Consider the following 16,902-nt stretch of genomic DNA (forward strand, 5'->3'; position numbering starts at 1 on the left):
ACAGCTGGCCTACACCGTCTAGATGGCTACAGCTGGCCTACACCGTCTAGATGGGTACAGCTGGCCTACACCGTCTAGGATGGGTACAGCTGGCCTACACCGTCTAGGATGGGTACAGCTGGCCTACACCGTCTAGGATGGGTACAGCTGGCCTACACCGTCTAGATGGGTACAGCTGGCCTACACCGTCTAGATGGCTACAGCTGGCCTACACCGTCTAGGATGGGTACAGCTGGCCTACACCGTCTAGATGGCTACAGCTGGCCTACACCGTCTAGGGTTGGTACAGCTGGCCTACACCGTCTAGATGGCTACAGCTGGCCTACACCATCTAGATGGGTACAGCTGGCCTACACCGTCTAGATGGCTACAGCTGGCCTACACCATCTAGATGGGTACAGCTGGCCTACACCATCTAGATGGGTACAGCTGGCCTACACCATCTAGATGGGTACAGCTGGCCTACACCATATAGATGGGTACAGCTGGCCTACACCGTCTAGATGGGTACAGCTGGTCTACACCATCTAGATGGGTACAGCTGGCCTACATCGTCTAGATGGCTACAGCTGGCCTACACCGTCTAGATGGCTACAGCTGGCCTACACCGTCTAGATGGGTACAGCTGGCCTACACCGTCTAGATGGGTACAGCTGGTCTACACCGTCTAGATGGCTACAGCTGGCCTACACCGTCTAGATGGGTACAGCTGGCCTACACCGTCTAGATGGCTACAGCTGGCCTACACCGTCTAGATGGCTACAGCTGGCCTACACCGTCTAGATGGGTACAGCTGGCCTACACCATCTAGATGGGTACAGCTGGCCTACACCGTCTAGGATGGGTACAGCTGGTCTACACCGTCTAGGATGGGTACAGCTGGTCTACACCATATAGATGGGTACAGCTGGCCTACACCGTCTAGATGGGTGCTTAGTTGGTACCAACTTAGTTGGTGCTTCCTGCTTTAGTTTTTGCTTGTAAGCAGGAATCAGGAGGACAGAATTGTGGTCAGATTTGCCAAATGGAGGGTGAGGGTGAGCTTTGTACTTGTCTCTCTCTGTGTGGATGAAAGGTGGTCTAGAGTTGGGGGTTTTTCCCCTCTGGTTGCACATTTAACATGCTGGTAGAAATTGGGTCAAATGGATTTCAGTTTCCCTGCATTGAAGTCCCCGGCCACTAGGGGCGCAGCCTCTGGATGAGCGTTTTCCTGCTTGCTTATTGCCTTATTCAGCTCATTGAGTGCGGTTTGTGGTAGTAAATGGACAGCTATGAAAAAAATATATATATATATACTGTATAAATACCTCTAAGTAAATAGTGTAGTCTACAGCTTATCATGAGATACTCTACCTCAGGTGAGCAAAACCTCGAGACTTCCTTTAATATTAGATTTCGTGCACCAGCTGTTCTTTACAAATAGACACAGATCGCCACCCCTTGTCTTAGCCGATGCGACGAAAACCCCCTCAGCTTGATGTTATCCCTGCTGTCGTTCAGGCACCACTCGGTGAAACATAAAATATTACAGTTTTTAATGTCCCGTTGGTAGGATATTCGTGATCGTATCTAAATTTGTCATCCAATGATTGTACGTTGCCTAATAGGACCGATGGTAGAGGCAGATGACCCACGCATATAAAAAGTAAAAATGCTGCCCCCTGGTTTGCTTAATATAAGGAATGTTGAAATCCTTTTCACTTTTGATACTTTTAAAACCAAAATACCTTTTTTAGACTTTTTTTACTCAAGTAGTATTTTACTGGGTGACTTTCACTTTTACTCAAGTATGACAGTTGGGTCCTTTATTCCACCGCTGGAAAACACCCTACACCTCCATCTGTATGCAGACACACACTCCTCATTAAGACACCATGTTCTCCATGACAACCAGAAACAAACAGAACATCACTCCTCATTAAGACACCATGTTCTCCATGACAACCAGAAACAAACAGAACATCACTCCTCATTAAGACACCATGTTCTCCATGACAACCAGAAACAAACAGAACATCACTCCTCATTAAGACACCATGTTCTCCATGACAACCAGAAACAAACAGAACATCCTGATTTGGTCAGAGTGCCCTCTCTGAGGCCCAATCAGAGCCCCTGGAGACCGGCCCAAGCACGTTCTCTTTTTTTCAATTCTGGTAAGAAGGTCTGACGGCCAAATGGCACCCTATTCCTCTAATGTGCACTACTTTTGATTAGACCCAGAGGGAATAGGGTGCCAGACCCAGAGGGAATAGGGTGCCAGACCCAGAGGGAATAGGGTGCCAGACCCAGAGGGAATAGGGTGCCAGACCCAGAGGGAATAGGGTGCCAGACCCAGAGGGAATAGGGTGCCAGACCCAGAGGGAATAGGGTGCCAGACCCAGAGGGAATAGGGTGCCAGACATATCCCTGGTTAATTACCAGTGAGTAAGGTGGACCCAGGTACCTCTGGGTGTTTTACTCTGGGTTGTAGTGTATTGTGGGTCAGTGTTGGCGTGAGTAAGGTGGACCCAGGTACCTCTGGGTGTTTACTCTGGGTTGTAGTGTATTGTGGGGCAGTGTTGGTGTGTCTGTAGGCAAAGAGAGACTGTTGTCAAAGGGTGTTCCCTCTGGCCTGCAATCTGAAGAGCAAATGTAAACTTTCTCCCACTTTAAAATGTTAATTTAGTTATGTATTGATGTCAGTGGCAGACTAAGTGAAAATGTGACTTCAATGGAAGTTTGGATTCAACTTAATTTGTGATATCAACTCTGAGCCTCACCGCTAACATCACACAGCCAAACCTGTCTGTTACATCACCTCAACAATATGTCTGTTAATGTGTGTAAAACTCTGAGCCTCACTGTTCACCACTAACATCACACAGTCAACCTGTCTGTTACATCACCTCAACAATATGTCTGTTAATGTGTGTAAAACTCTGAGCCTCACCGCTAACATCACACAGTCAACCTGTCTGTTACATCACCTCAACAATATGTCTGTTTATGTGTGTAAAACTCTGAGCCTCACCGCTAACATCACACAGCCAAACCTGTCTGTTACATCACCTCAACAATATGTCTGTTAATGTGTGTAAAACTCTGAGCCTCACCGCTAACATCCCTGTATAACAGGTAAATATCACATGTCAACGATATCTCCTTTCCTGTTTCCAGAGAGACCTCCAGCATCCCTCTCATCCCGCTGGGTCTGAAGGAGACTAAAGAGATGGACTTCTCTGTGTCATTCAAGGTAGACCTCCGTTTCACTACTTCTTCACTACCTGTACATTTCAGATCATCTTATCCAGACCTACATGCATTCAGGTCCTCTTATCCAGACCGACACAGTCAGGTCCTCTTATCCAGACCGACACAGTCAGGTCCTCTTATCCAGACCGACACAGTCAGGTCCTCTTATCCAGACCGACACAGTCAGGTCCTCTTATCCAGACCGACACAGTCAGGTCCTCTTATCCAGACCGACACAGTCAGGTCCTCTTATCCAGACCGACACAGTCAGGTCCTCTTATCCAGACCGACACAGTCAGGTCCTCTTATCCAGACCGACACAGTCAGGTTCTCTTATCCAGACCTACATGCATTCAGATCATCTTATCCAGACCTACATGCATTCAGGTTCTCTTATCCAGACCGACGTACAGTCAGGTTCTCTTATCCAGGCCGACCTACAGTCAGGTTATCTTATCCAGACCGACATGCATTCAGTCAGGTTCTCTTATCCAGACCGACCTGCATTCAGTCAGGTTCTCTTATCCAGACCGACATGCATTCCGTACGTCGGCCTGGAAAAGAGAACCTGACTGTAGGTCGGAATGGATAAGAGAACCTGACTGTAGGTCGGTCTGGATAAGAGAACCTGACTGTTGGTTCTCTTTTCCAGACCGACGTACGGGCAGGGCATTCAGCTAAGGTACAGCAGCTGTTTCACAATTCATTGATATCAATTCCTTTGACCGCGATCTCTATTCTCCATTTGTTCAGTAGTATGTAGTGGATATATAAGCTATAGGTTGTGTCCCAAATTGCAACCTACTCCCTATTTTATGCACTACTGTTGGCCCCTGGTCAAAAGTAGTGCACTACGGGGGGAATACAGTGCCATCGGGATCTAAACCACTTGTTCAGCATTTCATCAGGTTCAGTAGATTCAAGTTTAACTCCGTGATGTTTTGACCCTCGGCAAACAGCTTTATTATTGTCAACTAGGTCACATCTCTGTCAACCAGGAAATGACAACCGCACACTTAGCCTACCGGTGGTGGGGAATACCATGATGTCACCTTTATACCGCTGTGAGGTGCAGATAAGGACTTGGCAGTATCTAGACGATTGACTTAGGCTACGTCCTGTGAGGTGCAGATAAGGACTTGACAGTATCTAGACGATTGACTTAGGCTTCGTCCTGTGAGGTGCAGATAAGGACTTGACAGTATCTAGACGATTGACTTAGGCTACGTCCTGTGAGGTGCAGATAAGGACTTGACAGTATCTAGACGATTGACTTAGGCTACGTCCTGTGAGGTGCAGATAAGGACTTGACAGTATCTAGACGATTGACTTAGGCTGCGTCCTGTGAGGTGCAGATAAGGACTTGACAGTATCTAGACGATTGACTTAGGCTACATCCCAAATGGGACCCTATTCCCCAGATTGACCAGAGCCCTTGTGGGTCCTCCCTTGTGGGTCCTCCCTTGTGGGGCCTCCCTTGTGGGCTTCCCTTGTGGGGCCTCCCTTGTGGTCCTCCCTTGTGGGTCCTCCCTTGTGGGGCCTCCCTTGTGGGGCCTCCCTTGTGGGGCCTCCCTTGTGGGCCTTGGTCAAACGTAGTGCACTAGGGAATAGGGTGCCATTTGAGACGTGACCTTCCTGTATCTGTCTGTTAAGTGGGTCCTACTTCTAGCCTGTAATCAACTAGCTTTAATGACCAGGTGTCAGTGACATACTGTCTGGTTGCTAGTCAGGAGACACAACGCTGATCTAGAGAGACACTGACGCTGGGCTCGGCTCAGGTTTGGTTGGGTCTGGGGAGGGGACAGGTTTGGTTGGGTCTGGGGAGGGGGAGGGGACAGGTTTGTTTGGGTCTGGGGAGGGGACAGGTTTGTTTGGGTCTGGGGAGGGGACAGGTTTGTTTGGGTCTGGGGAGGGGACAGGTTTGGTTGGGTCTGGGGAGGGGAGGGGACAGGTTTGGTTGGGTCTGGGGAGGGGAGGGGACAGGTTTGGTTGGGTCTGGGAAGGGGAGGGGACAGGTTTGGTTGGGTCTGGGGAGGGGAGGGGACAGGACAGGTTTGGTTGGGTCTGGGGAGGGGAGGGGACAGGTTTGGTTGGGTCTGGGGAGGGGAGGGGACAGGTTTGGTTGGGTCTGGGGAGGGGAGGGGACAGGTTTGGTTGGGTCTGGGGAGGGCTCAGGTGTGGTTGGGTCTGGGGAGGGCTCAGGTGTGGTTGGGTCTGGGGAGGGGTCAGGTTTGGTTGAGTCTGGGGAGGGGACAGGTTGGTTGGTTCTGGGGAGAGGTCAGGTTTGGTTGGGTCTAGGGAGGGGACAGGTTTGGTTGGGTCTGGGGAGGGGAGGGGACAGGTTTGGTTGGGTCTGGGGAGGGGAGGGGGCAGGTTTGGTTGGGTCTGGGGAGGGGAGGGGACATGTTTGGTTGGGTCTGGGGAGGGGAGGGGACAGGTTTGGTTGGGTCTGGGGAGAGGTCAGGTTTGGTTGAGTCTGGGGAGGGAACAGGTTGGTTGGTTCTGGGGAGAGGTCAGGTTTGGTTGAGTCTGGGGAGGGGACAGGTTGGTTGGTTCTGGGGAGGGGTCAGGTTTGGTTGGTTCTGGGGAGAGGTCAGGTTTGGTTGGTTCTGGGGAGGGGAGGGGACAGGTTTGGTTGGGTCTGGGGAGGGGAGGGGACAGGTTTGGTTGGGTCTAGGGAGGGGACAGGTTTGGTTGGGTCTGGGGAGGGGTCAGGTTTGGTTGGGTCTGGGGAGGGGTCAGGTTGGGTCTTGGGAGAGGTCAGGTACACACATGTTAAAGCACCCTGGACTGGTGTTTTGATGGGCTGTTGGCTCTATAACACAGTGGGTGGTGTTTTGATGGGTCGGTGGCTCTATAACACAGTGGATGGTGTTTTGATGGGTCGGTGGCTCTATAGGACAGTGGGTGGTGTTTTGATGGGTCGGTGGCTCTATAACACAGTGGATGGTGTTTTGATGGGTCGGTGACTCTATAGGACAGTGGATGGTGTTTTGATGGGTCGGTGACTCTATAGGACAGTGGATGGTGTTTTGATGGGTCGGTGGCTCTATAGGACAGTGGATGGTGTTTTGATGGGTCGGTGGCTCTATAGGACAGTGGATGGTGTTTTGATGGGTGGGTCGTTCTGTTCTGGTGTGTTGACGATGGTCTCTCTGTTCTGGTGTGTTGACGATGGTCTCCTCTCTGTTCTAGTGTGTTGATGATGGTCACTTCTCTGTTCTGGTGTGTTGATGATGGTCTTCTCTCTGTTCTGGTGTGTTGATGATGGTCACTTCTCTGTTCTGGTGTGTTGACGATGGTCACTTCTCTGTTCTGGTGTGTTGACGATGGTCACCTCTCTGTTCTGGTGTGTTGATGATGGTCTTCTCTCTTTTCTGGTGTGTTGATGATGGTCTCCTCTCTTTTCTGGTGTGTTGACGATGGTCTCCTCTCTGTACTGGTGTGTTGACGATGGTCTCTCTGTTCTGGTGTGTTGACGATGGTCTCCTCTCTGTACTGGTGTGTTGACGATGGTCTCCTCTCTGTACTGGTGTGTTGACGATGGTCTCCTCTCTGTACTGGTGTGTTTTTCCAGGACTTCATCCTGGAGCACTACAGTGAAGATGGCTCCAGCTTCGAGGAGGAGATCGCTGACCTGATGGACCTGAGACAGGTACTTTCACCATCGGTCTCATTGAAATCTACATTGTCAAAGTGAAACTGGGTTCTCTATGGAATCACCCACCACACAGAGAACGGTCTTGTTGTATTTTGACGCTCTTTCCTCACCATACCCACAGGCCTGTCGTACCCCCAGTCGCAATGACGCCGGCATCGAGACCCTGGCTAAGTACTTCAGCCACATACCTCTACTGGAGAGCCGCTTCTTCTCCGCTACCCGCCAGATGGGCATCTTCTTTACTTGGTATGTTCCACCTCACTGTCTCCAATGCCCCGTCAATCATGGTCTGACCCAGCCCAGGGGTCCAGGTATCTATAGTATCTTCACCTCAATGTCTCCAATGCCCCGTCAATCATGGTCTGACCCAGCCCAGGGGTCCAGGTATCTATAGTATCTTCACCTCACTGTCTCCAATGCCCCGTCAATCATGGTCTGACCCAGCCCAGGGGTCCAGGTATTTATAGTATCTTCACCTAACTGTCTCCAATGCCCCGTCAATCATGGTCTGACCCAGCCCAGGGGTCCAGGTATCTATAGTAGCTTCACCTGACTGTCTCCAATGCACTTTTTGCCAGTCCTGTCTGGTCCAGCGACAGTGGGTTTGTGCCCATAGGCAACGTTGTTGCTGGTGAAGACCTGCCTTACAACAGGCCTACAAGCCCTCAGTCCAGCCTCTCTCATCCTATTGCGGACAGTCTGAGCACTGATGGAGGGTTTATACCCATAGGTGATGTCTGGTGAGGACCTGCCTTACAACAGGCCTACAAGCCCTCAGTTCAGCCTCTCTCAGCCTATTGTGGACAGTCTGAGCACTGATGGAGGGTTTATACCCATAGGTGATGTCTGGCGAGGACCTGCCTTACAACAGGCCTACAAGCCCTCAGTTCAGCCTCTCTCAGCCTATTGTGGACAGTCTGAGCACTGATGGAGGGCCTCTCTCCAGGGGTCAACATGTCTGTCTCTCCAGGGGTCAACACAGTGTTATGGTTCCACTAGTGACCTTTCTGTCTGTCTCTCCAGGGGTCATCATGGTGTTATGGTTCCACTAGTGACCTCTCTGTCGGTCTCTCCAGGGGTCATCATGGTGTTATGGTTCCACTAGTGACCTCTCTGTCTGTCTCTCCAGGGGTCATCATGGTGTTATGGTTCCACTAGTGACCTCTCTGTCGGTCTCTCCAGGGGTCAACACAGTGTTATGGTTCCACTAGTGACCTTTCTGTCTGTCTCTCTCCCAGGTATGACTCGTTCACAGGTGTTCCAGTGTGCCAGCAGAACGTGTCTCTGGAGAAGGCCAGTATTCTGTTCAACATCGGCGCCCTCTACACCCAGATCGGCACGCGCTGCAACCGCCAGACGGGCTCCGGCCTCCAGGATGCCATCACAGCCTTCCAGAAAGCTGCAGGTGAGGAGACACTAGAACCACAGTCGGCTGTGTCCCACGTGACACCTTATTCCCTCTATGTAGGGAATAGGGTCCTGGTTATAGGGAATAGGGCCCTGGTTAAGAGTAGTGCACTATGTAGGAAATAGGGTCCTGGTTAAGAGTAGTGCACTATGTAGGGAATAGGGTCCTGGTTATAGGGAATAGGGCCCTGGTTATAGGGAATAGGGCCCTGGTTAAGAGTAGTGCACTATGTAGGAAATAGGGTCCTGGTTAAGAGTAGTGCACTATGTAGGGAATAGGGTCCTGGTTATAGGGAATAGGGTCCTGGTTATAGGGAATAGGGCGACTTGGTTATAGGGAATAGGGCCCTGGTTATAGGGAATAGGGCCCTGGTTAAGAGTAGTGCACTATGTAGGGAATATGGTCCTGGTTATAGGGAATAAAGCCCTGGTTAAGAGTAGTGCACTAAGTAGGGAATAGGGCCCTGGTTAAGAGTAGTGCACTATGTAGGGAATAGGGTCCTGGTTATAGGGAATAGGGCCCTGGTTAAGAGTAGTGCACTATGTAGGGAATAGGGCCCTGGTTATAGGGAATAGGGCCCTGGTTATAGGGAATAGGGCCCTGGTTATAGGGAATAGGGCCCTGGTTAAGAGTAGTGCACTAAGTAGGGAATAGGGCCCTGGTTAAGAGTAGTGCACTGTGTAGGGAATAGGGCCCTGGTTATAGGGAATAGGGCCCTGGTTAAGAGCAGTGCACTATGTAGGGAATAGGGTCCTGGTTATAAGTAGTGTACTATATAGGGAATAGGGCCCTGGTTAAGAGTAGTGCACTCTCTGGGGAGTAAGGCCCTGGTTAAGAGTAGTGTACTATGTAGGGAATAAGGCCCTGGTTATGAGTAGTGCACTATCTGTGGAGTAAGGCCCTGGTTAAGAGTAGTGTACTATGTAGGGAATAAGGCCCTGGTTAAGAGTAGTGCACTATGTAGGGAATAGGGCCCTGGTTATAGGGAATAGGGTACTGGTTATAAGTAGTGTACTATATAGGGAATAGGGCCCTAGTTAAGAGTAGTGCACTATTTAAGGAATAAGGCCATGGTTAAGATTAGTGGACTATGTAGGGAATAGGGCCCTGGTTATAGGGAATAGGGCCCTGGTTAAGAGTAGTGCACTATGTAGGGAATAGGGCCCTGGTTATAGGGAATAGGGCCCTGGTTAAGAGTAGTGCACTATTTAGGGAATAAGGCCCTGGTTAAGAGTAGTGCACTATGTAGGGAATAAGGCCCTGGTTAAGAGTAATGCACTATCTGGGGAATAAGGCCCTGGTTAAGAGTAGTGTACTATGTAGGGAATAGGGCCCTGGTTATAGGGAATAGGGCCCTGGTTAAGAGCAGTGCACTATGTAGGGAATAGGGTCCTGGTTAAGAGTAGTGCACTATGTAGGGAATAGGGCCCTGGTTATAGGGAATAGTGCACTGCTCTTAACCAGGGCCCTATGTAGGGAATAGGGTCCTGGTTAAGAGTAGTGTACTATATAGGGAATAGGGCCCTGGTTATAGGGAATAGGGCCCTGGTTAAGAGCAGTGCACTATGTAGGGAATAGGGTCCTGGTTAAGAGTAGTGTACTATATAGGGAATAGGGCCCTGGTTAAGAGTAGTAGTGCACTATATAGGGAATAAGGCCCTGGTTAAGAGTAGTGCACTATGTAGGGAATAGGGTGCCATTTTGGACAACACCAGTGGCCATTATGACACAGCTAGTCTCTAGTCATTGCCAGTAACACTGGTGGAATATACAGTACACTCAGATTACAAGAGGTTTAGAAGATTTGACTTGGTTTATACATTTTGTATGTTTGTAGGTCCCTTATCCCACAGTTGGTGCCGTGACCAGTTCTCTCCTTGTGTAATCTTTGTTTAACGATAGGAAAACAGCCTGTCAGAGAAAGCCAGTTGAAAAATTTCATTTCATAGTTTTCAAATGTCATGTCAGGAAAAACTCTATGGACTGGCTACTGGTAAAGATGAACCATATAACAATCAATCAATCAATCAATCAATCAAATGTATTTATAAAGCTAATATCTCAAAGTGCTCTACAGAAACCCAGCCTAAAACCCCAAACAGCAAGCAATGCAGGTGTAGAAGCACGGTGGCTAGGAAAAACTCCCTAGAAAGGCCAAAACCTAGGAAGAAACCTAGAGAGGAACCAGGCTATGTGGGATGGCCAGTCCTCTTCTGGCTTCTCTAGTTTCCCATGCATCATGTCCCACAGTACAGTACTGCCCCTCGGCAGTCGACCCAAACTAGGACAGTACTGCCCCTCGGCAGTCGACCCAAACTAGGACAGTACTGCCCCTCGGCAGTCGACCCAAACTAGGACAGTACTGCCCCTCGGCAGTCGACCCAAACTAGGACAGTACTGCCCCTCGGCCTAATGTCCAACGTTAGAAACTGTGAGTACTTGTGGTACCGGGAGTATAAAAGGATTAGCACATTCTCATGTTAAGTTCAGTTTTTATAAATGCAGTTTTGCATGAAAACTGGCGCATGCATGTTTTGGAGCATATATTGTATCCGGTAGCAACGTTTAGAAATTAGTCCTGAACCACCTGAAGTAGACGTTCACCCCCAGCTATGACATGAGTCCCTCCATACTCACCTCCCCCACTCTCTCTGTGTCCATCCCCCTCTGTAGGAGTCCTCCACCACCTGAAGGAGACGTTCACCCACACCCCCAGCTATGACATGAGTCCCTCCATGCTCAGTATGCTCATCAAGATGATGCTGGCCCAAGCTCAGGAGTGTCTGTTTGAGAAGATCGCTCTGTCTGGCATCCGCAATGAGTTCTTCTCTCTCCTCAAGATGGCCCACGAGGCTGCCAAGGTACATGAACAATACTGAGTCCTTTCCCTCAGTCTACAGGATGCCAAGGTACATGAACAATACTGAGTCCTTTCCCTCAGTCTACAGACTGCCAAGGTACATGAACAATACTGAGTCCTTTCCCTCAGTCTACAGACTGCCAAGGTACATGAACAATACTGAGTCCTTTCCTACAGGCTGCCAAGGTACATGAACAATACTGAGTCCTTTCCCTCAGTCTACAGGCTGCCAAGGTACATGTACAATACTGAGTCCTTTCCCTCAGTCTACAGACTGCCAAGGTACATGTACAATACTGAGTCCTTTCCTACAGGCTGCCAAGGTACATGAACAATACTGAGTCCTTTCCCTCAGTCTACAGGCTGCCAAGGTACATGAACAATACTGAGTCCTTTCCTACAGTCTACAGGCTGCCAAGGTACATGAACAATACTGAGTCCTTTCCTACAGGCTGCCAAGGTACATGTACAATACTGAGTCCTTTCCCTCAGTCTATAGGCTGCCAAGGTACATGTACAATACTGAGTCCTTTCCCTCAGTCTACAGGCTGCCAAGGTACATGAACAATACTGAGTCCTTTCCCTCAGTCTACAGACTGCCAAGGTACATGAACAATACTGAGTCCTTTCCTACAGGCTGCCAAGGTACATGAACAATACTGAGTCCTTTCCCTCAGTCTACAGGCTGCCAAGGTACATGTACAATACTGAGTCCTTTCCCTCAGTCTACAGACTGCCAAGGTACATGTACAATACTGAGTCCTTTCCTACAGGCTGCCAAGGTACATGAACAATACTGAGTCCTTTCCCTCAGTCTACAGGCTGCCAAGGTACATGAACAATACTGAGTCCTTTCCTACAGTCTACAGGCTGCCAAGGTACATGAACAATACTGAGTCCTTTCCTACAGGCTGCCAAGGTACATGTACAATACTGAGTCCTTTCCCTCAGTCTATAGGCTGCCAAGGTACATGTACAATACTGAGTCCTTTCCCTCAGTCTACAGACTGCCAAGGTACATGTACAATACTGAGTCCTTTCCTACAGTCTACAGTCTGCCAAGGTACATGAACAATACTGAGTCCTTTCCCTCAGTCTACAGGCTGCCAAGGTACATGAACAATACTGAGTCCTTTCCCTCAGTCTACAGACTGCCAAGGTACATGAACAATACTGAGTCCTTTCCTACAGGCTGCCAAGGTACATGAACAATACTGAGTCCTTTCCTACAGTCTACAGACTGCCAAGGTACATGTACAATACTGAGTCCTTTCCCTCAGTCTACAGGCTGCCAAGGTACATGAACAATACTGAGTCCTTTCCCTCAGTCTACAGGCTGCCAAGGTACATGAACAATACTGAGTCCTTTCCCTCAGTCTACAGGCTGCCAAGGTACATGTACAATACTGAGTCCTTTCCCTCAGTCTACAGACTGCCAAGGTACATGAACAATACTGAGTCCTTTCCTACAGTCTGCCAAGGTACATGAACAATACTGAGTCCTTTCCTACAGTCTGCCAAGGTACATGAACAATACTGAGTCCTTTCCTACAGTCTGCCAAGGTACATGAACAATACTGAGTCCTTTCCTACAGTCTACAGACTGCCAAGGTACATGTACAATACTGAGTCCTTTCCTACAGTCTACAGACTGCCAAGGTACATGTACAATACTGAGTCCTTTCCTACAGGCTGCCAAGGTACATGAACAATACTGAGTCCTTTCCCTCAGTCTACAGGCTGCCAAGGTACATGAACAATACTGAGTCCTTTCCCTCAGTCTACAGTCTGCCAAGGTACATGAACAATACTGAGTCCTTTCCTAAAGGCTGCCAAGGTACATGAACAATACTGAGTCCTTTCCCTCAGTCTACAGGCTGCCAAGGTACATGTACAATACTGAGTCCTTTCCCTCAGTCTATAGGCTGCCAAGGTACATGTACAATACTGAGTCCTTTCCCTCAGTCTACAGACTGCCAAGGTACATGAACAATACTGAGTCCTTTCCTACAGTCTATAGGCTGCCAAGGTACATGTACAATACTGAGTCCTTTCCTACAGGCTGCCAAGGTACATGAACAATACTGAGTCCTTTCCTACAGGCTGCCAAGGTACATGAACAATACTGAGTCCTTTCCCACAGTCTATAGGCTGATACAGACGGATTGATCTTGATTAAATCAGGTATGTAGTTCCACTGTTATCGATAGATGGATGGATGGATTTGTCTGTTGATGTTCAATGGGCAACGTTCAACACATCTGCTTTGCCCTAATGGGGTTAATCTGAGAGAGTTTCACCTCAACGCTGAACGCTTTGCCCTAATGGGGTTAATCTGAGAGAGTTTCACCTCAACGCTAAACGCTTTGCCCTAACGGGGTTAATCTGAGAGAGTTTCACCTCAACACATCTGCTTTGCCCTAATGGGGTTCATCTGAGAGAGTTTCACCTCAACGCTGAACGCTTTGCCCTAACGGGGTTAATCTGAGAGAGTTTCACCTCAACGCTGAAAGGGGTTCCATCATCTAAGACGATATGGCATCACACTGTCATATCCCGTTGAGGTGTGTCTGACTAAAGAGCAGTGGGACCCCATTCCCTATATAGTGCCCTAAGCCTCTGGTCTAAAGTTGTGCGCTATATAGGGAATAGGGTGCCATAGGGCTCTGGTCTAAAGTAGTGCACTATATAGGGAATAGGGTGCCATAGGGCTCTGGTCAACAGTAGTGCACTATATAGGGAATAGGGTGCCATAGGGCTCTGGTCAACAGTAGTGCACTATATAGGGAATAGGGTGCCATAGGGCTCTGGTCAACAGTAGTGCACTACATATAGGGAATAGGGTGCCATAGGGCTCTGGTCAACAGTAGTGCACTATATAGGGAATAGGGTGCCATAGGGCTCTGGTCAACAGTAGTGCACTACATATAGGGAATAGGGTGCCATAGGGCTCTGGTCAACAGTAGTGCACTACATATAGGGAATAGGGTGCCATAGGGCTCTGGTCAACAGTAGTGCACTATATAGGGAATAGGGTGCCATAGGGCTCTGGTCAACAGTAGTGCACTACATATAGGGAATAGGGTGCCATAGGGCTCTGGTCAACAGAAGTGCACTACATATAGGGAATAGGGTGCCATAGGGCTCTGGTCAACAGTAGTGCACTATATAGGGAATAGGGTGCCATAGGGCTCTGGTCAACAGTAGTGCACTATATAGGGAATAGGGTCCTATAGGGCTCTGGTCAACAGTAGTGCACTATATATAGGGAATAGGGTGCCATAGGGCTCTGGTCTAAAGTTGTGCACTACATATAGGGAATAGGGTTCCATAGGGCTCTGGTCTAAAGTAGTACACTATATATAGGGAATAGGGTGCCATAGGGCTCTGGTCTAAAGTTGTGCACTACATATAGGGAATAGGGTGCCGTAGTGCACTATATAGGGAATAGGGAGTCATAGGGCTCTGGTCTAAAGTAGTGCACTATATAGGGAATAGGGCTCTGGTCAAAAGTAGTGCACTACGTAGGGAATAGGGTGCCATAGGGCTCTGGTCTAAAGTTGTGCACTACATATAGGGAATAGGGTGCCATAAGGCTCTGGTCTAAAGTAGTGCACTATATAGGGAATAGGGTGCCATAGGGCTCTGGTCAACAGTAGTGCACTACATATAGGGAATAGGGTGCCATAGGGCTCTGGTCAACAGTAGTGCACTATATAGGGAATAGGGTGCCATAGGGCTCTGGTCAACAGTAGTGCACTACGTAGGGAATAGGGTGCCATAGGGCTCTGGTCTAAAGTAGTGCACTATATAGGGAATAGGGTGCCATAGGGCTCTGGTCTAAAGTAGTGCACTATATAGGGAATAGGGTGCCATAGGGCTCTGGTCAACAGTAGTGCACTACATATAGGGAATAGGGCTCTGCTCAACAGTAGTGCACTATATAGTGAATAGGGTGCCATAGGGCTCTGGTCTAAAGTAGTGCACTATATAGGGAATAGGGTGCCATAGGGCTCTGGTCAACAGTAGTGCACTACATATAGGGAATAGGGTGCCATAGGGCTCTGGTCAACAGTAGTGCACTATATAGTGAATAGGGTGCCATAGGGCTCTGGTCAACAGTAGTGCACTACATAGTGAATAGGGTGTCATAGGGCTCTGGTCTAAAGTAGTGCACTATATAGGGAATAGGGTGCCATAGGGCTCTGGTCAACAGTAGTGCACTACGTAGGGAATAGGGTGCCATAGGGCTCTGGTCTAAAGTAGTGCACTATATAGGGAATAGGGTGCCATAGGGCTCTGGTCTAAAGTAGTGCACTACGTAGGGAATAGGGTGCCATAGGGCTCTGGTCTAAAGTAGTGCACTATATAGGGAATAGGGTGCCATAGGGCTCTGGTCTAAAGTAGTGCACTACGTAGGGAATAGGGTGCCATAGGGCTCTGTTCTAAAGTAGTGCACTACGTAGGGAATAGGGTGCCATAGGGCTCTGGTCAACAGTAGTGCACTACATAGTGAATAGGGCTCTGGTCAGCAGTAGTGCACTACATAGTGAATAGGGTGCCATAGGGCTCTGGTCAACAGTAGTGCACTACATATAGGGAATAGGGTGCCATAGGGCTCTGGTCAACAGTAGTGCACTACATAGGGAATAGGGTGCCATTTGCGATGCGTACTCTAACAGAACATCTCTGTGTTCCCGTCTCAGGTAGGAGACACCTGTGACCAGGTTCACCAGTCTATGAGCCAGACTCCCATCAAGGACAACGTCCCGTTCTTCTGGTCCACCATGGTTCAGGTCAAGACCCACCACTACCGTTCACTGGCACACTACTTCCTGGCTACTGCGCTATTGGACCACCAGCGTAAGTCAAGCAGCCGTTAGCCAATCATATCCCTTCAGAGGGAGAGAGGGAGATGTGTAAATGCCTGTTAGTTACTAGATGAGTTTCCTGGAACAGACTGGAGCAGACTGGTTCTGTTAGTTCCTAGATGAGTTTCCTGGACCTTACAGGAACAGACTTCACCTCTTTCTCAGAGTACTCAGACCTTTAATTTTATAAAGAGGACAGAGAGACAGAGCAGCTCAGAGTACTGAGACCTTTAGTTTTATAAAGAGGACAGAGAGACAGAACAGCTCAGAGTACTGAGACCTTTAGATTTATAAAGAGGACAGAGAGACAGAACAGCTCAGAGTACTGAGACCTTTAGATTTATAAAGAGGACAGAGAGACAGAGCAGCCCAGAGTACTGAGACCTTTAGATTTATAAAGAGGACAGAACAGCTCAGAGTACTGAGACCTTTAGATTTATAAAGAGGACAGAGAGACAGAACAGCTCAGAGTACTGAGACCTTTAGATTTATAAAGAGGACAGAGAGACAGAACAGCTCAGAGTACTGAGAGCTTTAGTTTTATAAAGAGGACAGAGAGACAGAGCAGCCCAGAGTACTGAGACCTTTAGATTTATAAAGAGGACAGAGAGACAGAGCAGCCCAGAGTACTGAGACCTTTAGATTTATAAAGAGGACAGAACAGCTCAGAGTACTGAGACCTTTAGATTTATAAAGAGGACAGAGAGACAGAACAGCTCAGAGTACTGAGACCTTTAGATTTATAAAGAGGACAGAGAGACAGAACAGCTCAGAGTACTGAGACCTTTAGATTTATAAAGAGGACAGAGAGACAGAACAGCTCAGAGTACTGAGACCTTTAGATTTATAAAGAGGACAGAGAGACAGA

At 48.7% G+C, this 16,902-nt stretch overlaps 1 protein-coding gene across 1 annotated transcript in view; it reads left to right on the forward strand.

The window, feature by feature from the left end:
* Nucleotides 1–16,902, forward strand: part of LOC139384794 (rhophilin-2-like) — a 71,731-nt gene that overhangs the window by 39,401 nt on the left and 15,428 nt on the right. The window contains exons 4-9 of the mRNA XM_071129674.1: nt 3,160–3,235; nt 6,812–6,889; nt 7,017–7,141; nt 8,134–8,300; nt 10,977–11,164; nt 15,870–16,026. Coding sequence (XP_070985775.1) covers nt 3,160–3,235; nt 6,812–6,889; nt 7,017–7,141; nt 8,134–8,300; nt 10,977–11,164; nt 15,870–16,026 — 791 coding nt within the window. The remainder of the gene's footprint in view (nt 1–3,159; nt 3,236–6,811; nt 6,890–7,016; nt 7,142–8,133; nt 8,301–10,976; nt 11,165–15,869; nt 16,027–16,902) is intronic.

This window comes from Oncorhynchus clarkii, chromosome 26 (assembly GCF_045791955.1).
Source record: "Oncorhynchus clarkii lewisi isolate Uvic-CL-2024 chromosome 26, UVic_Ocla_1.0, whole genome shotgun sequence".
Classification (NCBI taxonomy): Eukaryota; Metazoa; Chordata; class Actinopteri; order Salmoniformes; family Salmonidae; genus Oncorhynchus; species Oncorhynchus clarkii.